This window comes from Sceloporus occidentalis, unplaced genomic scaffold (assembly GCF_023333645.1).
Source record: "Sceloporus occidentalis isolate IW3139 unplaced genomic scaffold, rSceOcc1.0.p SCAF_12, whole genome shotgun sequence".
NCBI classification, from domain to species: domain Eukaryota; kingdom Metazoa; phylum Chordata; class Lepidosauria; order Squamata; family Phrynosomatidae; genus Sceloporus; species Sceloporus occidentalis.
The window spans coordinates 8,797,879-8,822,746 of NW_028316992.1; the positions used below are offsets into that span (position 1 = coordinate 8,797,879).

Consider the following 24,868-nt stretch of genomic DNA (forward strand, 5'->3'; position numbering starts at 1 on the left):
TCTGCTTAGAAATATTTCAGTGTTACTGTATTGCCTAACTACAGACCTCCGAGGAAGTTAATAATAAAATATTGCACTTTAACACACAAGGCAAAATGCAGTAGTGATGAAAACAATAAAGTCTAAAAATAATTATAACAAATACACAAATAGTAATCCTAGGCATGTCAGTCCTGCCAACAGTAATAAACAAGAACACGGTGCAAATACATTATGTTCTTTTTCCAGAGCCTTTTCGGAAAGAATGGCCTTAGCTTGCTTTTGGAAGGCAAAGCGTTATGATTTGGGAGTATCTGTAAATATATGAAAGAGGTTGGGTCTAACAGGGTTGTTTTCACATCATTTCTCAATCATAAATCAGTGTTGCTTTCAGACAGCGTGCCTCAGATTATGTCTGCTTTTTCTCTCACTGATTGGGTATATGTTCACTCAACGGAGATTAATTGCCCACCAGAGCCTGCTTCCCAGCCAATGGATTTCCCCTCATTCTTCAGTTAGGCTAGCCAAGGGTCCTACTTTCCAGAAGGCATTTCTCTTGGGTGTCTCATTTTGAATGCCTGTCCTGTCAAAGCCCTGTTTAAAATTACCGCAAGAGAGGACAGGAGATTAAAAATGAATACATAGTTTGGATGGGAAAGCCGAGGCCTTGAACAGTGAGCAGCAGAATGATCAGGCTGCCACTGGTCATAGTCTTCTCTACTATGGCAGTCTGTGCATTGTTAAGTTATCATAATGGTTTCTAAACTTATATGTACATCTGTAAATTAGCGTGTTCTCCTCTTTTTTGGTGGTGAATTTCCTGTTTTCTGTGGATGTTCAAGTACCCACAGTACTATCATTGCATTGTATGAGTCAAGTGGGAATTCTCATTTGTTGCACTAATTAGTACATTTGGAACCAAGCTATAGCAATGATTATGTTGTTGAAGTTGTGTGTCTTCAAGTCATTTCCAACTTATGGTGACCTTAAGACGAATCTGTCACAGGTTTTTCTTGGCAAGTTTCTTCAGAGAGGGTTTGCCATTGCTATTGCCATCCTCTGAGGATGAGAAAGTATGAGTTCCCCAAGGTCACCCAGTGGGTTTCCTACCAGAACTAGGAGTCAGACTCTTGTCTCCAAAGTCATAGTCCAATGCTCAAACCACTACACTACATTAACCCTTGACAATGATATCATCATCATCATCATCATCATCATCATCTCACTTGATATACTGCCTTTCTTCCAAACATGGCACCCATGCCAGCTTACAGTAATTTAAAATAGTTTATCTGAAATGTTATATTACAAATGTAACATAACCTTTTATTTCAAAAGTAATTTAACAGCTAGGCAATGACAGCCATGGGCGTCAGATAAGTAACAGAGACATAAGAGAAGCATCACAGTATGATGTCTACAGGGCTTGAATCCCCCTCCCTGTTTACCATCCTGCCCTTCAGCAACTGTTTCTCACTCATATGATTGCCCTATAAAATTTTGAGAGTTATCTGCACGATAACACTATTGAAACTTCAAGTTGTCTTGTCATCTTGTCAACCACTAATGACAATGTAGACTAAATTTCCAGATAACATCTCTCTAAGTGCACTAGAATTTTAACTGGAGGAAAGAATAGAGGTGTCAGCTTCTCACATACAGTATTCTGTTATTTTAGGGCAAGTATCATTTTCAAGTTAGGTCCAAACCCCACTGCAGAAATAATCCAGTTTGAGACTGCTTTAACTGCCCTGGCTCAATGCTAGGGAATTTTGGGAACTGTAGTTTTGTGAGACATTTAGCCTTCTCTGTCAGAGAGCTCTGATGCCACAATAAACTATGATTCCCAGAATTCCCTAGGACTGAGCCTGAATTTTAAATTTAAGTGTGAAACGTGCCATGCTGGATTCAGAATCTATTTTTATTTGTTGGATTAACTGTTGGTTTTAATGTTGTCTTTTTAAAAAGACTTCTTTTTCTCTTCTTTGTGTTATGTTGTGGTGACCTAAGGGTCTAAGTAATAAAAGCAAACTGAACTGAATTAAATTGATAAATGAATTATAGAACTAAATATGAAAAACATAACTTAGAAACCTGCCTCAGGTATGTGCATCTTCTACAGCTTGACCCTGCAAAGTGAAGAACTCCATTGCTAAATTTTCTATGCACTGTTGCACACTCTGCAGGCTGAAACACAGTTATTCCATCAGACTTCAGGTGGCAGTTTTTCTGTGTGGAGAAACCTTTCCATTCACTCCCAAATCACTCAAACAAACAAGCTAGTTAGCACTTCTTCAAAATTTTGTAGTTTTTTCTTGCCATTGTTATAGGTTAAGCTCCTCCATAAGACGTTGGAGTCTGCAATTGGATTGTTTGAGAATTGTGGAGTGGAGAGCTGACTTAAAGAACATTGGTTGTATAAAACAGTACACTGGGTCCTTGGTATCCACTGGGGCTTGGTTCTGGGACCCCTGTGGATACCAAAATCCATGGATGCTCAAGTCCCATTGTATACAATGGTGTAGTAAAATGGTATCCCTTATATAAAATGGCAAAATCAAAGTTCATTTTTTGGAATTAAAAAAAATATTTTCAAGCTGTGAATGGTTGAATCTATGGATGCAGAATCTGTGGATACGGAGGGCTGACTGTACTCCCATGGAATATCTCTAGACCTTAGTACTCTACCACAGGGCTTCTCAAAGTGGTGGTCCCTAGACCAGTGTCAGTCCCTGAGCCATTAGCAGCCAGTATGGAGGGTTTACAGGAAAGAATGAAATACTACCTAGTGGGAACAGATACAGCACTCTGGAAAAAGAATTGCCAGTCCTCCACATCTCATAACCTGAGAAACAGTGCTCTGCCATACATGAACACCATACAAATATACTGGAACTCTTAACAAAATATGTCTGGAGCTAAAACCAGAAAATTCACTACTACTACTCTTCATCCCAAAAAGGGCCTGTGAGGGTGATGTTCCTCTTTGCTGCCTCATTTGCTGGTCTCTACAGCTTGCCATATTTTCTCATTCTATATTTGCCCCCCCCCCCCCACCAGTGTTGCTAAATTTATTTCCCAGCTACTTTCCCACTAATGGGACTTAGGTCCGCTTACACTTTATTAAAGATAGTAAAGATTAAAACTATACAAAGGTATCAATAAAAAGTATTTTTTAAAAACAATCAAATTCAAATTCTTTGGATTTCTCAATATACCCAGGGAGCAGACCTGCCTGCAGAAGTTTCCGCTTAGATCTCATGGAGCAGTGATGGCTGACAGCTTGGTGTCCGTTGGGTGGTGAATCCCCCCCCCCATCCCCCAGATTTTAGTCCAACCTTTACATGATCTGGCTAACATACTGGTTCCTTGGATAGCTCCTTTAAATTTCAGACTAAGATCCAAAGAGAATTCAGTGCTGCCAGCCTCCACTGCCAGAAAGATTTGAAGATTCTAGCAATGTTCCCTTTTAAACTGTAGTTGTTTTTTTACAACTCAGAATAAATAAATCCCTACCCTTAAAAAAATAGACACACAAGTCAAAGACTTTTTTTTTAACAGAAACAGTGAATTTGTCAGAAATATAGATACATTGAGGAATGAATCCCACCTGGTCTAAAACATGGGAGGAGGTAAATCCTTAGTCATATATTTATAGTTGCAGAAATCCTCATTCTTCAAATTGCTCCAGCTGTACTGCGTTGCTCCCCTGTTGAATTGCTCCCCTCTCTCTTTTTTTTACACAAACACACACACACACACCATTCTCAGCACTCACATATTTTGTCTGCTGAGCAAAACGCCACTTTGCTTCCGAATACTTCCCGTATGTAAAGAGGAAAGTACTGAAATATTATATGCTGCCAGGTGATGGAGCTGGAGAAGCCCTAGGATGATGTTCTCCTAATGTTCTTTCTTGACAAGGATTAGTATGTATTCTGAAGCTGAGGTAATTGGGTTTTATCCCCTGTCTCTTCCCTCAATAGTTGCTTCAGACCTGACACACATTTTTTGCTCAGTCCAGGATAAAAATAAGTCAGCGGAGCATATTGTAGTTCTAAAGCACCTGCCAGATGTCTTCTTCCTCCAGGCTGCGACTCTCCTCATTCCATCTTCCTGTTTCTTCTGCACACTGAGTGTCTCTCTAGAGGCAAGCCATTATCTCTCTCTTTTGTAGCATCCTTCTTTTCGCTTTTCTTTTCCCTCCTGGGGAACTTCAGTTTGAGCCACCAGGTCTATCATTTTTGTAATATATCTGTGGCTTTTCTGGAGAGTTCTCCTTAGTTTTTAGAGTGCAACTCTGAGTATCTGAATGAAGGCACTTGCCATTATTTTGTTATGTTTGAGCCACAGAACCATTTGAGTTAACCTGGCATTAGGAATCCACACAATGGAGATGTTGCAGATGAGAAATCAACATCCAGACTGAATATTTGAATAGTAAACAGCATTGCACTTAGAAGTGGATCATACTTTGCTATGGTTTCTCCTATATGTTACTAGTATACTGTTGTACACAGTTAACATGTTTATACTTAGAGCATTTGAAGCATTTTAATTGCTCTTCTTTTCATGCTTGCTTGCTAGCTGGCTACTCCATTCCAAATGCTAAGCTCAAGTAAATTAAAAATGTTCTCTAGAGTCTAAGGAAAAATTAGACTTGTAGGCAAAGGGTATTTTTAATTTTACCAATTCACTGCTTGAAATCTATGCAGTCCCCCCCACCCACCACCATTGAAAGTAAATACCATACCTAAAGCACAAAATTTAACGTGTCAGCTGGGCATAAGTAAGCAGATGGGATCATAAATTGTCAGATATACATGCGATTGAGAGGAGGAAATGGTTTGTTGTTGGGAGGACTGTGTGACTTATGCATTGACTTTGTTGTTACTGCTGCGGCAGCTGCTACTGTTATGCCTTCAGATTGTTTCCCCACTTATGGCAACCCTATAGTGAACCATTCACAGGGTTTTCTTGGCAAGATTTATTCAGAGGGGGTTTACCTTTACCTTCCTCTGAGGCTGAGAGAGTATGACTTGCCCAGAGTCACCTAGTGGGTTTCCATGGCTAAGTGGGGATACACTCTTGGTGTCCAGTGTTGTGTTTGATGCTCCAACCACTATAGTATCCTGGTTCCAGAAAAAAGGAAACCACATGAATCATCCTTTCTCTCCCAGACTCGCACAGTCCTACTCCTCCCATCCCAGGGAATATTCCTGTGTAGTTTAACTTTCAGCTTGGTTCATACTCCAGCACTAAGAAGGATGTGTAATGACCTCCTTGACATAGTTACTGCATATTCAGCACGTCCAAAGCATCCTTCATTTCAGGCTCAACACCTAGTTTGTCATACTTGGTATCATTGTATCTGTATCCTGGGTAACAACTTGACCAAGCTAGTCATGCTAGAGATTGTAGCTTGTTACAACTGAGGATTCAGATCTGCCTTCCTAATTCAGGCATTCTTTATGTTGCATCAATTTAGAATAAGCTTTCCTGGTTAATGTCTACAAAGTCTCTAAGGACTTTCAAGGTATTATTTGGTCCATGTTACAAAGAATGGATAGACAACCTTTTCCCAATCTTGAACAATTTTGATTTCAGAAAGCAGCTAACAAAGACCCCCCCCCCTAATCTCCTCATTGCTCATTGTTTATGGAACATAATGAAGACATACCTAGACTTGCAAGCACAGGCGTACTTGTAGATATTTGCAGTTCTTGTATTGACCTAAACAAATACTTTTAGCACCTGTGTCACCAAGAGTGGTTTATCCCTTTACAGTAAAGTAAATGGAATAAAGACCCTGCATTTTATCCACAGTTCTTTCTGTATTCTAAATTAAAGTTTTAGCCAATTCCCTCATAATAAAACTATTTTTCATATTGCATTGCCTCCAATGTTAACTCCTCTGTGCCTCCCTGAGCTATATACTTGATAAATAACCTGGATATTTTCTGTTTTGTATGAGAAACTGGCACCCCAAATGCCTAGCCAGGTAGATAGAAAATTGGAATGTCCATTTATAGGCAACATGTAGTGACCTTTTTTTTAATCTTTTAAAGAAGAAATGAGATTACTGAATGTACAAGTTTCCAAGAGCTGACTAATAATCATTATTATTTAGGCTGGATCCACACTGCAGAAATAATCCAGCATCTGGTATTCTTTGGTGGCCTACCATCCAAGGACTAACCCTCTGTTCCCGCCTTTGAAAAGCACACCTGAGAGTGTGTTTCAAGCAATTTGTCTCTTTCATGTGTTCTTTTCTGTAATTCAAACAAGCATCTAACATGAAAGCTAAAGAGAAAAAGAACAGCATAATGCAATTAGTTCCTGTGATGTCTGCATAGTATTCTTATGAAGCCCATCTCTTTATAGTGGCCAGTGAACATCACAGATAATGAAATCTAAAAAGGATGTTCCTGCTTCCCTGGGCATATACACATGGCACACACATACACAATTTTCTTTTTTTTTACGTAATACTAAATCTTTAAGCTTTCTGAATATGAAAGGCAGTAATTTATATAGTCAGACCAAAAACGGGTAACAATTTGAAATTAGTAATTTGTTTAAGAGCAAAGTTAATGTAGCTTTGAATTTTGTTTTGCTTTTTAAATTAAGCTGAAAAATATCATTATGAAACACATTATTCCTTCTCCAGATTGAATTGCCTGTATTGCGCTCTGCCATTACTGAGCATTGTGTTTTACTCTGATTTAATCTGTAGCTTCTTTCTGGTTGAATAAGCACTAGCTTTGGAGTGCAGTTTGATCCTAACATGCTTGGTGTGTGCGTTTAAACCTACTGAACCATTAAGACACAGGATTTGTGAAAATAATCATTGGGAAAACATGCTTGAGATGATGATGATGATGATGATGATGATGATGATGATGATGATGATGATGATGATGATGATGATGATGGCATTTGGTTGAAGAAGAATGGTCTTGTTTCTTGTTTGTCAATCTGGCAGATACGACCTGTATTCAGAAGAGACCCTCCAACTGGATCAGGAAACATTTGTTTAAAATAGTTGTAAAAAGTCTGGATTGCCATATTCAGCACTTGTGTTCATGGATTGCAAGGGTCATGCATAGCAAATGTGGTTCTGTAAGCATTGAAAGCAATAATCACCTGTTTGGACAGGAAAAATGAGTGCCGGTATCTCTCTCACTCACCGACACTTGAAATAAATTCGTATTTCTTTTAGGGCAACACTTCCTTGTATCTGTCATGATTGGCAAGCTCTGGATATGAAAACAATTTGTTCTGTGTGTGTATTTCCCCATCAGTATTGTATAAGCCCATGAATATTGAGATAGGTTGATCTCACTGTGTGAGGTGGGGAGAGGGGGAGGTGACAGAAAATAAAGCAAAGTATGTTGTTGTTAAAATATTTATACCCTGCCCTATATCAAAATATTTCACGAAGGTTTACACATAGCAATAAAACAAGTTCAACAGATCAAAACAATGAAATAATTTAAATCTAAAAATATATTAGTGCCAGTCAGGGCTCCAGGTGGGGGTGCTACAACTGAGAAGGCCCATGTCCCATGTCCCAGCACTATATTGCCTTCACCAGTGGGACACAGAGAAACCCCAGCAAACCGTAATCCTCAGGCAAGCAGCTATAGGGAGAAGTGCTCCATCAAGTATCAAGGTCCCAAGCCATAAATACAAAGTCAACATTCCTGTTTCGGTAAAGAGGACGATCTTTTGGAGGCACTTACATGGCTCTTACAGTGCATCATTCTTGTCTAGACGGAACAGAAACATTTGTATACAGTGTGCCCAAACAGAGGAGTGATAATTATTTGAGTGACTCACAAATGACTATCCTCTGTTTGAAGTGTTGTCATACCCAAATCTAGTCTAAAGATAAAGATTCAGCAGAGGGGAGAGCAGAATAGCAAGGAAAATCTTGAGGTTGCCCCATCGCTAGTTATAGCAGGTGGATCAGACTGCAGGTCAGATGGTCATAGTCTTCCCCACTGTGGAGAGATTTGCTGTTCCACTTACAGTAATTAATTCTCAGTTTACATCCATAACAAGCATATTGAAACAACATGCAAATCTGTGTCTTCTCTTGTTATTGTTTGGGGGGGGGGGGGGAGTGAAGCAGTTCCTTTTGAGGGGAAGATATATAAATGTCTGCCTTATCCCTGCCGAAGTAGTCAGATAGTAATTCTTCTAAAGGAGAGTTAACTTTTAGTTAATGCTTTTTCAATGCATAATTTTGAAAGCTTGTTCTCCCTATCAAAGTCATAGAGACAAACTGGGAAGCTCAAGGGTTATTTTGTTCAGCATTTCGTTCTGTATGATTGTTTATATAGAACTGTCTTTCTGATTTTAACCCCCACCCCCACACACGTCTTGCTCTTTTCAATACTCTAGGTATTTTAAAAGCTCTGAAGTATGATGACTGTATTATGTTGTGCCAGCAAATGGATCCAATCTGAAGTGCACTAATTTAATGTGCCAGACCAATAGCACAGACATTCTGCTAATGTTGTAAAGATCTATAGCCACATTGTACACTGATTTATTCTGGAAAATGTTTACATTGGAACTATATGAAACCCCCTTTTGTCATATATATATATGAATGATGGCTGGGCTAACTGTAATAATGATCAGTTTTCATACAAGAAAGAAATCATAATTACCTTTCCTTGGTAATGTAAGTATGGATACATGCAATATGAATTTTCTAACAGCTATTACACAAACCTATAAAATGCCAGCAGGATTGTGTGTATATTAGTCTGAATTAAATATGTGTTGGTTTCATTTTCTGACAGACACCTTGCATAGCCAAGACAGAGAATCAGCCACAAGGATTAGCAACCAGTGTAAGGTGGGGACAGACACCCATCAATCAGTCTACACCCTGGGACACAGATGAGCCACCATCTAAACAGATGAGGGAGACTGAAAACCCAGGTATGCTTTCAGCCTTATTTGTAATTCTGCTGGGGGAAATTATTCAAAGCAAATTCATTATGCTGTCTCCAATTACCCTTCTAAATAAGACTTTATCATGAGTCCTTTTTTTAATACTACAGCTGGCTTTTCTTTCTAGTTGTAAAGACCCCCTCAGGTTACTCCTGTGTCAGGGCTAATACAAATGTATTCAGATGCCTGCAAGTTCATTAAAGCATTTTCTTTTCCCCTCTCTGTCTTTGCCAGGGTTAAAAAAAAAAAGTGCTATTGCATAATACTTCAAGACCTCTTTTTATGTCCAGAGCTACCTGAAATGATTTCCAGCTTCCAGACACATATCATACATTGTGCAGCTATGCCAGACGCCTAATTACAATCTCTTTGTAGTGGCTGGAACACGGTTATTATACGCACAGAGTGTTTGTCAGGGAGCCATGAAAACACGTTGGGGAAAGAGGTTAATTTTCTTGGAAGCATATACTTAAACCGCACAAAGCTGAAAATGTGTAAGATTGTAAACATTCTGCATCATTGGTTGATCAGTATTTTTAACATTTGTGCTTTCCTGCCATGTTGTAGCACCTGTAGCCACTTACCAATCTGGAATGGTTCCAGATTATCCATCTTTTTTAAAGATTTAAAGGGAAGGGTTGACAGAGATAACAGACTATTGGTAGCATTGAGAGAGAAGGAGGGTGGGGAACTGAGAGAAAGGATGGAGGAGACGATTGGGACATCCTTTTTTATTCTTTTTTGTGCCAGAATTGTTCTTATTGCTAGCTTTCCTTTTTCCAGGTACAGCTCCATGGGTTACAACAGTTGCAGCAGGTAGCCAGCCAACTCTTATAACTCATTCTTATGGGATGACTCAACCTCCGACCTTCAGCCCAGCAGTGAACGTCCAAGCCCCTGTCATTGGAGTTACACCCTCACTCCCTCCACATGTTACCCCCCAGCTTCCTTTAATGCCAGCTCATTACCAGCTCCAGCAGCAGCCTTCACAGCCTCTGAGTAACATGGTTGTGAACCTGCAAAGTCAGCCTTTGTACACTAACAGCCAGCCCATTACTATGTCTTCTATGACTGGGGTTGGCCAGGTGACTCACCCGGGCCACAGTACAGTAGGGAACGGCCACATGACTTGTCCTATCCTGCCTCCACCTCCGCCAGCTTTGCCTTCAGCTGCTCTACCCAATAGTGTTCCAGCTACCAATGGGCAGGCTGCTCCTCAGCTTCCTCCTAACCAGACGGGCAGCCAAGACAACACAAATGGGGTACAGATGCTACGGACTGTTGGTGTGGGGAAGTACGAGTTCACAGACCCTTGGCATCCAAAAGGTAGGTCAGCCCAGAACCCTTCATGCTCATGGTGCCTGGTGTTTGGGATTATACATACTTGGAAATGTGTGTGTGTGTCTAGTGGAATGTGTAGCATTCAAGTTCTGCCAGCCACCTTATTAAGAGGCACCCTTGCCAATTAAAGCATCTGTAGTGTTGACATTCCTGTGCTGGCACTCCAGCATCAGTTCCCTGTCTTATGTTTTGTGGTAGGTTTTCATGAATTAAAGATGACAAACTGGTTCTTCTAAGAAGACAGCAGAACCTGTTCAGTTGTTTGGATACTGAGTGACACTTTCCTAGGGCACTTCAAAAAAACAAAAAGTAGAGATGCGCATCTCAAAGCACATGAGACAGCTGTCACTCTTCCCCTACCTTTTTTTTCTCTTGAGGAACACTTACTTATAAGAAAGACTAGGCTTTTTGGTTTAAGTTATGTTTTCTGAGTTTCAGTATTTGATATTACACTTAAAGATATGCTTTTATTCGGTGTTTAAGGAAGAACTGGCTGATGTTCCAGTCAGTTCTGACAGTGGATTGGACAGTATCGAAGATGGGGATACACAAAATGCAGCCTTCCAGATGCTGTGGGATTGCAACACTGAGCAGCTCCTAGTCAATGATGAGGGGAACTTGTAGTTGCAGACCAGCAACATCTGGAGGGTACTCTTTTCCTACCCATTGCTCTAAAGGTTCTTCCATACACAGACTGTGCAGCAGAGCATGTTCAATAGTTCACCTGTGACCTGGTGTTCAAGGGAGTCCTGGCTCAACAACTGATACAATAATGTGGTCTAGAGAATTATGACTGCATCTGATCCTTGTTCAGATCCATTCTGGGAAATTAGCAGAGCAATAAAGTGTCAGATAGACGCTAGACATGCAAAGGGAGTGTACCTAATGTGTTCTAATTTCTTTATGTGCCTAGACTTCTTTTTGCCCCATATAGAGTGCATAGTCCGTTCACTGTCAGGTTATCAAATCTACTCCAGGGAGATATTCTGCTGGTGGGGAAGACCATATTGTGGGAAAATGCTGCTTTCTTACAAAAACAGAATAGCTCTCTATTACTCCATGTAAAGCTGCAACTCATAGCAGATTGAAATTTCTCTCTGGAACATAACAAACAAATACATACTTTGAGTCACCTTATTTCTGTGACACTATGACAGCTCTTTAATTGTATTACAACTCTTTGACACAATGGAGAGTTTTACTTGGTGTTCAGCTTTATATCAGTCATTTCAATTTAATCTCTGGGTTCTGCTTATTTCTCAAATTAGTATGCCTCTCTTGGAAAAAAAAGAAGAACGAATGTTCACCATTTCAAAATTGAAATAGTGTGGAGCTTAAGAAAAATGAACATAAAAGGCTACAAAGGCGCCAATAAATGTTTAAAACTATTTATATATACAAACAAGATCCAGATTTAAATATACTAAAACCTCTTGAGTACCTTGATATCAGATTTCTTTCTTAACAGTAAATATCTTTTGTTTTTATATAAAGAGATCCATAACAAGTGCCCTGTTTTTATGAACAATTGCTTCACATATTGATTTTGGAACCAAAGTACTTTCACAGTTTTCGAGCATTTACATTGAATGAACATGAAATGTCACAAGAATCTGTTGGCCTGCCATACATGCCTACCACTGTCAAAGAAATATTTCCCAAGGAAATCAAGGTTAGCAAGTTGTTTTTCTCCCTTAAAAATATTAAAACTTAGGTGTCAAAATTCATTTTATACATTTCAAGTTGAGGAAATGTTCTCACATAATGGGTCCATGGTGAACACATCATTGACTCATATAATGGGTCCATGGTCACCACATCACTTAGAAAAACTTGAGTATAGCCTAATGTAGTCAACATTGTACTCAGTATAAGCTAGGGTTGCCATAATTCTCTTCCACAAAACCAGGACAAAATGTAGGGGGAAATGTAGGAGAAAATGTCATTCAAGACCAACTAAAACCCCAAAGATATTAATTTAAAAATACATTACTATAAATTCGTGCACAAGAGAGGAAAAGGAGGAGGATCAGCCTCTGTTGCTGCTGCCACTTCTGGCTGGCAAGGATAAGCAAGGAGAAAGGATGGAGGAGGAGGTCCAAGCTGGGTCTGACAAGCAGGGTGCTCACCCACCATCTGCTGCAAAGCCCTTTACCCCTCCTCACTGACACTACACACATGCCTGGCATTTACCTGAAGGGACTTGTTAGCCATCTCCGCATCAGCTTCCTACCATGCACTGTCCAGTTTCCTCTTCCTACTCTTCTTCATCCACTCTTCCTGGGGCCCAGGTGGAGCCAGAGGGAGGCCTTGCCATGCTGGATCTCCTGGCCAAGGCCTCACGGGCCATGCCTCACCCCCAGGAGGAGACATCCTAGTGGAGGACGCTGAAGAGGGCCGAGTCCAGGGCCAGGGAAGGGCCACAGCCCACGTGGGCTGCTCAAGGCTGGGTCCAGCTTCTGGCAGCGCTTTCCACCTGGCACTGGAGCAACCACCATCTTGGAGGAGGAGGAGATGTGACTCATATCAAGTAAGAGAAGGAGCTGAGCTCAGCCGACTATTCCTGTCTTGTTCCGGCACTTTTTGTCAATCTCCAGTCAGACTGAAGATTGACAAAATGTGGCCCGGAACAAAGCAGGAATCCAGGCCGGGACACTTTTTAGACCCTCCAATCCAGGATTGTCCCGGTTTTCCAGGACATATGGTAACCCTAATATAAGCCAAACTATGATTGGTTTAGGATTTCCATTTTATTTATATGTCAGTTTTCTTTCTTTTTTCTTTTAAAGGCAGTTTTTTCTTCTTCTATGAACATAGGATGCTCATAAAAACAGGACAATTTCACTATTCTTGTAGCACAGTCGAAATGTTTATGTGTATGCATGTCTTCAAGTTGCTTGTCAACTTACCGCTACTCCATTCATTTCTGAGGGTTTTCTTAGGCAAGGAATACTCAGAGGTGGTTTTGCTAGTTCCTTCTTCTGCTTAGTTTCCAAAATCAGGTGCCTGCAGAATTCTCAAATTTTCTAGTCCAGACTTTGAATTAAAGGGGAACTCCATTCTTAGAATGCATGCATCTCATGTAGAGAAGTAAAGCAGATATTAGCTTTGACTGATGACAGCTGTCAATGTATTAACTTTACAATTTTTCATAAATTGTAGGGCATTCTGCTCTTATTCTAGTGAATTAGATTTTACTAGCTTCTCTGTTTACAGTCTTCAGCATCTGATTTATTACTTCTCATTTAAGAGAGACAGTGAAGCATCCAGATAAAGATGACTGAAAAGCAAAGCTAGATGTGCATTGGTTTTTGGAATTGTCTCCTCCTTTCTTTCTTGATCTTTTCCTTAAAGCTCTTTTCAGACCTAATAGAAAAACAACAGATACAGCATCACCTTAAACAGAAGAAATCTTCATTTCACCAACTGAGACATATAGTTTGCCACATTGAGAAACAAATACCTAATATAAGCCACCTTGAGTATAATAAGCATACGTTTGTTTTAATTCTCTAGATGTTTTATGGAAAGCCAGAATGATGTAGTGGTTTGAGTGCTGGACTACGACTCTAGAGACCAGGGTTCAAATCCATGCTCACCCAGTGGGTGAATTTGGGCAAGTCACATTCTCTCAGCCTCAAAGCAAGGCAAAGACCAACCCTTTTTGAACAAATCTTGCCAAGAAAAGCCTGTGATGGATTCACCTTAGGGTTGCTGTAAGTGAGAAACAACTTGAAGGTACACAGCAGCAGCAGCAACAACAACAACATGTTTTATACTTTTAGATTCCTCCTGATTTCAAATTGAATTCAAACCAAAGGAAGGTTTTGGAAATGCAGTGTAGCAATGTAAAATGATTCAAAAATACAGTCGGAATTATTCTAGTAACGGTTTTCCAAAGATTTTCTGAGTCATTTTGGCTGAGCATTGGCCAGCAGTATGAGAAAATGCTGGTGCAGATGGACTTGGAGAGCTTTTTCATTGCAATCTCATCATTATTTGTCTCCCCTCTCCTCTTCAGCTTTGCCCAAAACACACTACCCCCATTTTTATTGTTTTTGCTTGATGATCTAGCCTAGTGTGGAGTATTTATTTGACAATTCCCCAAATGAAAAGAACATGTCTTGCCAGTCAAAATAAGTGATACTGATGTTTTTATACATCATTAGTGAACTGATTTAAAATTTCACATTTTGCTTTCCCTAATTATGTTTCATTTGGCTGAGCTGTATTCCTGCAGGGTCTGCATTTGAGTATGTTCACTAAGATGTTTCTTCTTAATAGCCTTTTTCGATTTTATTAGTAAACAAATACATGTAAAAAAATAGTAGTAATCTCAGCTCAAAACAGGTTATAGGAAAACTGTTCAACAGTTTTTTGACATATGAATGAAATTAAGGCCTTTATATAGTCCAATTAATTTTTAAAGAGAAGTAACATTTACATTTTATGTTATTGTGTTTTAATATATTTTAAGGAAGCAGTCTTTTAAGTTTTATTTCTTAATACCATAAAACTATGTTCCAAGTGGCGACAATTGGCCTCTTCACTTCTAGCTGGTAGCACAGAGGGATGATACTTAGATATTTCTTTAAGATAGTATTTTCAAGCACTGTATGTAAAGCATTGTAAAGATAATCTATTGTGTTTCCTTAATCAGGTTCATTTCAGGTTCATTTCATGTATACAAAAAAACTACCCCTAGAATATGTAACTATTGAAATCATACAAACATTTTATATGATATAAATAAATACTACTGTCTTTTACTAATTGCACAGTAGTTATTTCTTAGTATATTCAAGACTGCTTTTGAAATATGATGATCTTCACCATCAAAAAAGAAAGGTAAGGATGGGTTTAATTGGTCATTTGATGGTTTTAACCATTAGTACAAGTGATGGTCTGTCTGCCACTTCCCAAACATGAAGTTAGGTTCAGTGCTAGCATTTTGGTGCAACTACTTGAAATCTAGGGAGGCTGAAAGTGGATAGTACTGGGTTTAAGAATGTGATTAAAGACTGTAGTTTACTGTGTCTTACACTTCAGGTGCCATAAGTGGCTACCTTGCATTTCCATTTTAAGTGTCATTGATGTCTGCATTAGAGTGCAATTCAGATAAAATTAGCTTCCCACTAAAATTATGGTAGACACCTGACAGAGTTTTTCAATCAGCAGAACAACTTTAACTATATTTATATACTTCAGAAAGCATTTTTGTAAAAATCCTGAGGAAATGGTACAGTTTAAAGTATGAGGTACTTACAATTTAATGATCAGAAGTTACAATGCATTATAGACAAGTGGCCATCGTTGGGATTCTATTTTTGCTAAGGTGGGGAAGAGCAGAACTTTCCCTAACACAGTAACATGCTAGATGAAAGAGTTTTAAAAATAGATTGGTTCAGCCTTGCTACTACTGTGGAATATCCAAATATAAAAGAATTGGGACTAGGTAACTGGGTTGGTTTGTACAGTAATGGTGTTAGTCACTTGTTGGCTGCATCCCACACTGCAGGAATATATTGCAGTGTGGCACTGCTTTAACTGCCATGGCTCAGTGCTATGGAATTCTGGAATTTGTATAAGATATTAATTCTTTGTCAGAAGGCTTTGGTACCACAACAAACGACAACCCCGGGATTGTATAGGATGCAGCTGTGGCAGTTAAAGTAGTGTCAAACTAGATTATTCCTTCAGTGCGGATTCAGCCATTAATAGAATTAAAGATATTTCCTGATGGATGAGTTGCTTCTCCTGAAGCTTATATTTCTGTTGTGGGGAGAACTTTTTCCATCTGAAGACCAATAGGTTAGCATCCAGTAGGTGATGGCTGAGGTACTGTCTATGCCCACAGGCTTTTGAACCTCTATCTTTTGATGTAGTCCACTGCTGTGTGGCTTTTGACAGTAACCCTTTGGAAAGAAGTCCTTGAAGGTTATTGCTCCCCTTTTGATTACCATTCCATGAAGCATGAAATGATACCACTAAAAGAGAAAAGCAGCATGTACACACAGTAGGGTGTGTAGGGGCATGAGTGTATAGAAGTCTTTTTTCATGGGAACATAGATTTTGTCAAGCCTCATCCAGAGCGTTTTGTTGCAGAGAAATGCAGTGGTTCTTGTATATGACACAACTCTCTATTTTCAGCCTGCACTGTTCTCTGGGTGTAAAGGTTTCAAATAATATAATACTATTTAAAGGACTTAAAAGACTACTTACAGTATTTCTAAGAGCTTGTGCATTCTGTCCACTTTATCACAGGAGCATTGTGTAGACTTGTGAAAAAGGATAGCAAGCATAATCAAGCTGTCTTCAACACTTTTGTTGATTCACTAGTTAAACTGAAGCTCTTGCTTGAATTCATTATATTGAAATTCACAGTAAGATTAGTAAGTTCCGCTTATTTTCTCCCCAGTGGAATTTATGCATACTTAACATTTCTCTAGTCTAGACCATACCTTAGGACCTGTTCCAGATACAGATATTTACTCTATTTCTGATGGGCCCTTGAAGGGCTCTGCTTGCCCACTGGAGATATTAGGTAACTTTGGCCTGTTACAGACAGCCAAAATAAAGCTGCTTTGAGTCACAGTGGAGGTATGGTGTTTCAATGATGCATGTGTCCTAAGAGTCCAGAAGTCGCACCAAAGCCATGATCCAGCCCTAAGGACTGGAGCATGGCTTTGGTGTGGGTTCTGGACTCTTAGGACGCATGCATCATTGAAACACCATACCTCCACTGTGACTCGAAGCAGCTTTATTTTGACTGTCTGTAACAGGCCATTGATATTGGATAACATTCCAGTATGAAATAAACATAAATGTTAGCAAGCCAAAGTCATGCCTCCAGATATTTTAGCACTTGGTAGTCCTTTATAACAGCTCTACTTTCTAGTATAGCTGGTTTGCTTTATTGAAAATTTCACTCCAGCAGCCCTTATCAGTGTTCATTACCAAATCAGAGACAATGTTTTAAATGTGGAACAATTTAAAATGCTGTTTCGATTGGTGAGTTAAGATACTTCCAAAATAAACTTTTACCACAATATCTTTATTTGGAGAACACAGGTGACTACGTCTCCATATTCCACCCACAAACAATTTTTCAGCCTTTTCTTAGACATTCTTCAACCCAAGCATCATTGGACTTCCTACTGCAGTCCCTTCCTGAAGTAGGAATAAACCCTTGTATAATTAGCCAAATGAAGACCTTTAGAAGTGTTTTTAAAAGATGGAGAGTGCCCTAAGGCCCCCAAACATGTAGAATAGGCAGTGCTATTAGCTACTTGGGGGCAAGTCGTTTGTCCTGCTGTCAGCTTTTATTATAGAACCCTAAAATAAAAATAATTATGCTGAGGACTACACACAACAGTTTTCTTTTTTAAAAATGTTCATGTCTCACAAATAATTTACTGGTATAAAGACAACAATGATAGGCTTGTTGTTGCTCTAACTTCATGTGCATGGGCCACCATTGAGAACAAGGGGGCTTGCTGTCCACGGATGCTCTGATCCACAGATGGCAAGCCTGCAAATGTTAAGAGCCCACTATACTGACTTCAGCTGCATTGGTAGTTCACAGGATTTGGCTCTTGGATCAAGGTATCATAGAGATTCAACGGGGCATGGGTGCTTACATGCAATTGAATAGCTTATGTATTTGTGAAGAAGAAATGGTGTGTGTACTGTGGTGGAGTTGGCCCACAACATAACATTGGGTGTATCCACATGGAACTGCTCAAGTCAAGCCTTAGCTCTGCAGTTCTTTAATCTTTGTGTGGTGGGATGTGAATTGGTGTTCTTTGTACACTCTTGCTTTGTGTTGCATTATGCAAAGGTAAGCATTCTTGACTGTGTGCCCACCTGTATTTCAAAGATAATTAATATGTGAACTGGGTATTTAATTCTGCTATAATTAACTCTTGAAGGAAACATTTTTCCTACTGTATATGTCATAAATTGTCCATTCTACCATCCCCCTAAACTCTCAGTTGTCCCATTTCCATGATAAGGAATCATTCCCTATAGATACATGATTCTCTTTCAAGTCATGTCTTAGAACGGCTTCCCATGTGAAAGAAGTGAGTTACAGAAATTTGCTAAAACTTGGGGCATGGAAAATTAGTTGAAAGTTGTTAAATGCAACATAGATAAATTAGAAAAAGAAAAAGAAATAGGTTGTTTACTGCAGCCTTCCTTTGGTGATTTATAATTACTTTGGGGAGTGTACAGATTTTTACTGTAAAACTCTGCTCTTCTCCAGTAATTATTTGGATGTATCTTCCCTCTTGGGGAAATAGAAAGAACGATTCCAACCGCTTCTGCTTTTCTAAAATAGTGCTGTTATAATATTAGTCATAATATACACAGCAACACTAACCATAGTGCTAATTTCTTGATGTCTTGCTTAACTGGCATTGTCATGCTGTCTTTGATATGAGCTACGGTAGTTCTTCATGTGGTACTCCCTTGACCTGATGGTGGTAGGACATCTTGTCAAGATCCAGCAAAAGCAGCAATTGCACAATCCTTATTAATAACAATAGAATTTATTCACAGACATAGCCGTGTTAATCTGGAATATCAGTATGCAAAGAGATCTTGCAGCACCTTTGAGACTAACTGTGCAAGAAGTTGTAGCATGAGCTTTCATAGACTTGATCTGCTACCTCAGTAGACCAAGTCTACGAAAGCTCTGCTGGAACTTCTTTGACACATATAGTCTCAAAGGTGCTGCAAGTTTCCTTCGTAATATAATTTAGGTTTTTTCTAAGCCACATAGATTTGCAAAGCAGCTGTGTTTTATATGTTCTCATTAGCATTCCAGTAGTAATCCAGTAGCATTCTCAGAACTCTTCCAGCAAAGTCCGGACAAGATTAAGTTTAGTGTTTCTAGTCAATTATTCATTTCTTGGATCACATTAGCTCTGTTGATCAAAGTTTTAAATTTTGCGTACAAGTGAAGCAGAAGATATTCCTCCCAATCTGTGAAGGTTGGTGGAGTTAAACAAGGGAATAACACCTTGTAGGAAGCTAGAAGGTAGTGTCTTCACCTGTCTTGCTGTGCTTAGCACAGAGATGGATGCCTGAGCAAAGCTCTTTTAAAGATTGCATTTTGAGGCTCTATTGTGGCATCATCTAGTTTCTCAGAATAAAAAGTTGTGGATTTGACTGTGAATTAAAGTGAATGAATGGGTTCCAGTGTCCACCCCAAGATATGATGACCCAGATTTCTGTTTTTGTTTTGCCTCTTCCAGCTTCATTAGGTGTTGTTATAAATAATGTTATTAATTTTTTTATCTTTTTAATGTCTACTTAGAACAAAAATAAATTGGGACAATAGGTTTAAAAAAATTCAGAGAAACCCTTAGAGAGTTTTCTTAGCTAGTCCAGATTTAGTCATAGATTCATATAAAACTGTCCACTGTCATTTACGTTTGGGGAAGAATTATACAGCGAGCCAGTAGCCATTCTAACAGGCCCCCATCATTCTTTCTGTCTAAGAGATTTTTAATCAGTTCACCTCCATCCCATTTGGTTAGCAATTACTTTTGTTCTCTTCTTTCTTTCTATGCCATTATTTTTTCAATCAGTGCAGAAAGAGGTTTCTTCTCTGTCTTCACTTCCACTATGTTTAAATAACCTAGGCATGGTTGCCACATCTCTCTCTCACTCCCATTTTTAATTCAGATTAGAGCATGTTGTGTGCATGTGTGTATTTATTTACTTTTTATCTCTGCTTTCCCCTATTTTTAAATAGTTTGAAGCAGGATTTTCTCATGCCCCCTTTTATACTTTTTTAAAGACAAGACAATATGCATCTCCTTAAGTTGAGGTATCCCTTGACATACACACTATCTCTCTAGCCCTTAACCCAGAGATAATAAATCTGCCCAATTTGGCATCATGTGGGAAGTGAGAGATAGTGTGCCTACTCATGAACAAGAGGCAGGGCTTGATCCCTTGCCAGTGGCACTACAGAACTTTGGAAAAATTACTTTTTTATACTATGTACAACTTTCAGAGCCACACTGCCAGTATAGCCACTGGCATGTATATATCAGTAGCACTCACAGCAGGATACAGATCAATAAAATCACTTAACAATTCAAACACATGAGAACAATTTAAAGAAATGTAAACACATTAAAACTTAGTTCTGTTAAAACAAACTCTCAATTATGCCATAGTTCATTGCCAGAGATTCAGAACAGTGCTCTCCAGTGATTTGCTATAAATATTTAAGAACCTCTAAAACTTTATTTATCCATTTATTCATTCTCACTAAGACAAGATAAGATCCATGCTACCCTTAAGACGTTGCTGGACTGTGGCTTCCAGCATTCCTCATCATTGGCTATGTTAGTTAGGAGCCTGTGGTTAAATGCCTGTACTTCAGCCACTCACTCAAAACCATAAGGTTGCAAGTTCAATACCAGCGAAAGGGCTCAAGCTTGACTCAGGCTTGCATCCTTCCGAGGAGGTCGCTAAAATGAGGACTCAGATGGTTGGGGGCAAATTAGCTTACAGTTGTAAACCGCTTAGACACTGCTTAGGCGGTATGAAGCAGTATATAAATGAAGCTTGTTTGTTAAGAGGGTTGCAGTTCAGCAACATCTGGGGGACGACATAATTCCAACTCTTGCTTTAAGAAAACTTCAAGTTTCTGGTGCAAATTTACCATATATCACTCGTCTATAAGTCTAAAAATTTATTCCCAAAATTTGACCCCAAAATCCCAGGTTGACTCATTTATGAGTCAGTATGGTAACGTGATAGCAGCTCTTTTAGATTTCCCCATGTGGTGGGGAGAGGGTTTCTTTTTCTCTTTATCCAACCAGAAAGGGTCCTGGGGGATTGATTGCTGTTAAACAAACGAGAGTACCTCTCCTGCCTGCACCGGCTGCTGCTGTCTGGGGAGTCAAGGGTGAAACCAAAATTGAAACGCTGAAGCAAAAAGCATCAGTTAGAGTCACTGTTGCAGTGTGCGCACATACATGCACCGAAGCAGGGACGTAGCTAGGATTTTAGGAAGGGGGGTCCAGACTAAGTGCCACCATTATAATGGGGCTTGAGTGTGGTGGCGCAGCAGCATACACTATTCATTTTTCTAATGGAAGGGGGGGTCCGGACCCCAAGAACCGCCCCCCCCTTGGCTACGTCCCTGACCGAAGGATCATCCAAGTTTTACCCTCAAAATCCATAACTTTGGCCCCAAAACGTGTCCTCGACTTATACATGAGGTCGACTTATAGTCAGGTATATGCGGTAACCTTAGAACAATTCTGTCTATTTTATAGTTTCAGGGTACAACTGCCTACGTATTGTATAATGATAATATAAAATGTAAAGTACAGTCTGTCCTCCATTTCCATGGATTCTGCATCCATGGATTCAAAAAAATCCATGGATTTAATTTTTTTTTAAATTGCCAAAAGCAAGTCATGATTTTGTCATTTTATATAACGTGACTTAAGCATCTAAAGATTTATTGGTATCCACAAGGGATCCTTGAATCAAACCCCAGCAGATGCCAAGGGCTCATGGTAAAAATAATTTGGGGAAAAGTTTCAGGCACTTTAATTCTATTTCTATTAACAACAAAAGAAATGATATATTTTTTTACTAATTCTAAGTTTTGGAAACACTGTTTTCAAAATCCACTTTCCATTTTATTACCTCAGTTCATTAACTATTCATGTGTCAAAAGAGGCAAATCAAACAGGAAGAGAATTTGCAAAAGGTCAGGAGCTCTGGATCATAATATATGGCTTATGCACTGGAAAAGGCCTGTCTACACTATCACCTTTTTAAGAATTAACAAGGCATTTTGATTTTCTGATATTCAGGAATCAGTCCAGACCTTCAGTGTTTTAATGAGTTCCAAAAGTGAGGCGTTGAGACCTACTTCATCCCTATTGCAATTTCATGACTGGCTTACTAAATTTTCCCCAGTCTCACAGCACTAAATAGCATCAACATAAGCCATTGGATTCACAGTATAAATATCAGAGAAATACAGTACCAAAATTAAAATACATGAAAAGGGAACATACAAAATCCTTTAAGCATATGAAACCTTTTCTCCTGCCTCTTTTCATCCTGTCACCTCTAAACTGCTGTTACTGCTTCCGGGCCGTAATTAAAGTGGGGTCCAAATCTTGACACCCAAATTTCAATGGGATGTGGTTCCCCTGTCCAGTAGTATTATGTCAAATACTTGAAAAGTGATACTACAAAATATTACAAAGAAGAACAAGAGTGAGGTTTTAGCTGTCTAGCTTGTGCCCAGCACACCCCTAAATTTGGCAGGAAGGTGATTCCGCTTCTATAAGGAAGGAGTACTTTTTTTCTTCACTACCACCACCAGTCCAGCTCACTGTATTATATCAGTGTAATTTCCATGGCTTGACAATTAGTGTTCCTTTTTTAAAAATAGATGTATTTATCGGCCATAGGATTATTAATAGTATCCAGGTGCTTTTATCTTATTTGAATGAGGTATGATATTCCTTAGTATAATCCTCATGTGTTTGTTCCCTTTGATTCAAAGGTGAGAGACACTAATGAATAATTAGTGATCTCTCCGCAAACATTTAGACCTTGTTTAAACATTCCGTTGGTCTTGGTACTTCTCATTTAAGTCATTTACTTTAGTTGCTGTAGGATTCCCAAGAGAGCTGCTTACACAAGGGTCAGATTTTAATACGAAGGTATGTTCTGTTGAGTGGCTTGCCTGGATTAGAAAGTTATCACTCATTTGAGCTGGTAACTCAAAGGTGAAAATAAGCCTGGTAGTAGTGATCATAGCTGTTTTGCAATTGTGTGTTTTGTACAGTGGGAAACACTGGACTTAGAAGCACGTAGATTCTGTGCCACTGCCAAGTTAATTCTTGAATGTGTGGCACACTGACTTAGTAAGCTGTTTACATCATAGAACTGAATGATCTGTTTAACAGTCAATTTTGTTCTCATTTGAGTTGTACAGGTTTCTGGACCAGCTCCCAAGGGTAGTGAGAAGCCATTAATGGAAAAGAATTAGCGAAGAGTCTGTTCTTCCCACTCACTGAAGGAACAAAATTGAGGGGAGCCAGGGAACCAAACTAACATGAATGTAATTCCCAATTTCAATCTTCTTTGTATTATGGGTCATTACCTGTTAATTGACTAAATGGCAGTTCTCTCTGAATGAAAAGTTTTGTTTAGCTTTTATAATGAAGACAGATGATATAATTAGTATCATTTCTGTTTTGGAAATAATGAAAGCATTGCATCTGTGAGATGCAGCTTCCAGCCTGCATAATATGAAGAAGTAACTCTATCTTAGCACGCACATGCGCGCACACACACACATGCACACACATATATAGCTACTTACATATATTCGGTTACATGGATATAGCCTAGAAGCAGTAATGACAGATCCTTTGTTCATTCTCTCCTTTCTCTAGAACAGTCATTTTCTGACTTTCTGCCTTCTGGTAATGGTTTTCCCCCACTGATGTTCCTCTGAGAAATCTCTGAGCTAGTGCCATGGAAATCATGTGGTTTTGAGAAGATGTTGTAGGCCTCAAGGTCACCTATCCATTTTGGATGGATTGGGTATCCTTTTCCTTGCATCTGCAATTGCAAGTGAGAGGGTTTTAGTGAGGAAGCTGTTAGTTTCAAAGCCACTGCTCTAGATTTCATACTTGTGTTATATTACGGTGAAATGAAAGCACACTACAGAGTGAAGCAAAGGGTCTGGCTGTTTATGTCCCTAGCTTAGACTGCTGAAAGCCATCTCAGTGGTGTTTTTAAAGAACAGTTTTTGTTTGTTTTTAAGATGCTTTCTTTGCTTGCTTTCACATACAAAAAAGGGTCTCCTAAGCAGCTTACAATAAAAGCAATTAAAATGTGTTAAATCTGTTTAAAATAAAATAAAACCAAGAGTAGAATAAAAGGTCATAGTTTAATCTGCAAGGGAGAGAGATATCTGAGACTGAACTAAAGGCTAAGCAAAATGAAAAAGGTCTTGACAGAGAGAGAGAGAGAGCAATTTAATCTCTTCAAGGAGGCAGTTTGGATGCCTCAAGAGAACAGGTCCTGGGCTTAGTTTATTTTCTGTTCATCTGTGTATGTTCTTTTATTTAATCAGGTCACTAGTTTAGTAGATGATGGGAATGCTATGGACGTCATTTATCAGGATAGCATTTGATAAGTCTCTCCCCCCCATAATATTTTAATTAGCAAAACGATAAAGACTAGACAGAAACATCATCAAATGCATCCATAATTGGTTGAAAATCATGCTGAAAGAATTGTCATCAGCGGTTGCACTTCAGACTGGAAAGAGGTCTCAGGTGGAGTGACTCAGGGTTCTGTCCTAGGGCCATTACTGTTCAACATTTTTACCAAAGGCTTAGATGATGAGGTGGAGGGGATCCATATTAAGTTTGCGGATGATACAAAATTGGGAGGGATGGCTAACATATTGGAAGACAGGAACAGGATTCAAATAAGCTTTGATAAACTAAAAAATTAAAAACTAAAAACTAACATTCAATGGGAAAAATTCGCAAAATTCTATATTTAG

At 39.1% G+C, this 24,868-nt stretch overlaps 1 protein-coding gene across 3 annotated transcripts in view; it reads left to right on the forward strand.

Annotated features, from left to right (window-relative positions):
- The window catches only part of KLHL29 (kelch like family member 29), a 477,994-nt gene that overhangs the window by 268,323 nt on the left and 184,803 nt on the right, over positions 1-24,868 (forward strand). For all 3 annotated transcript variants that reach the window (XM_089477918.1, XM_089477917.1, XM_089477919.1), the window contains 2 exons: positions 8,796-8,937; positions 9,733-10,275. In XM_089477918.1, the coding sequence (XP_089334044.1) occupies positions 8,796-8,937; positions 9,733-10,275 (685 nt within the window). The remainder of the gene's footprint in view (positions 1-8,795; positions 8,938-9,732; positions 10,276-24,868) is intronic.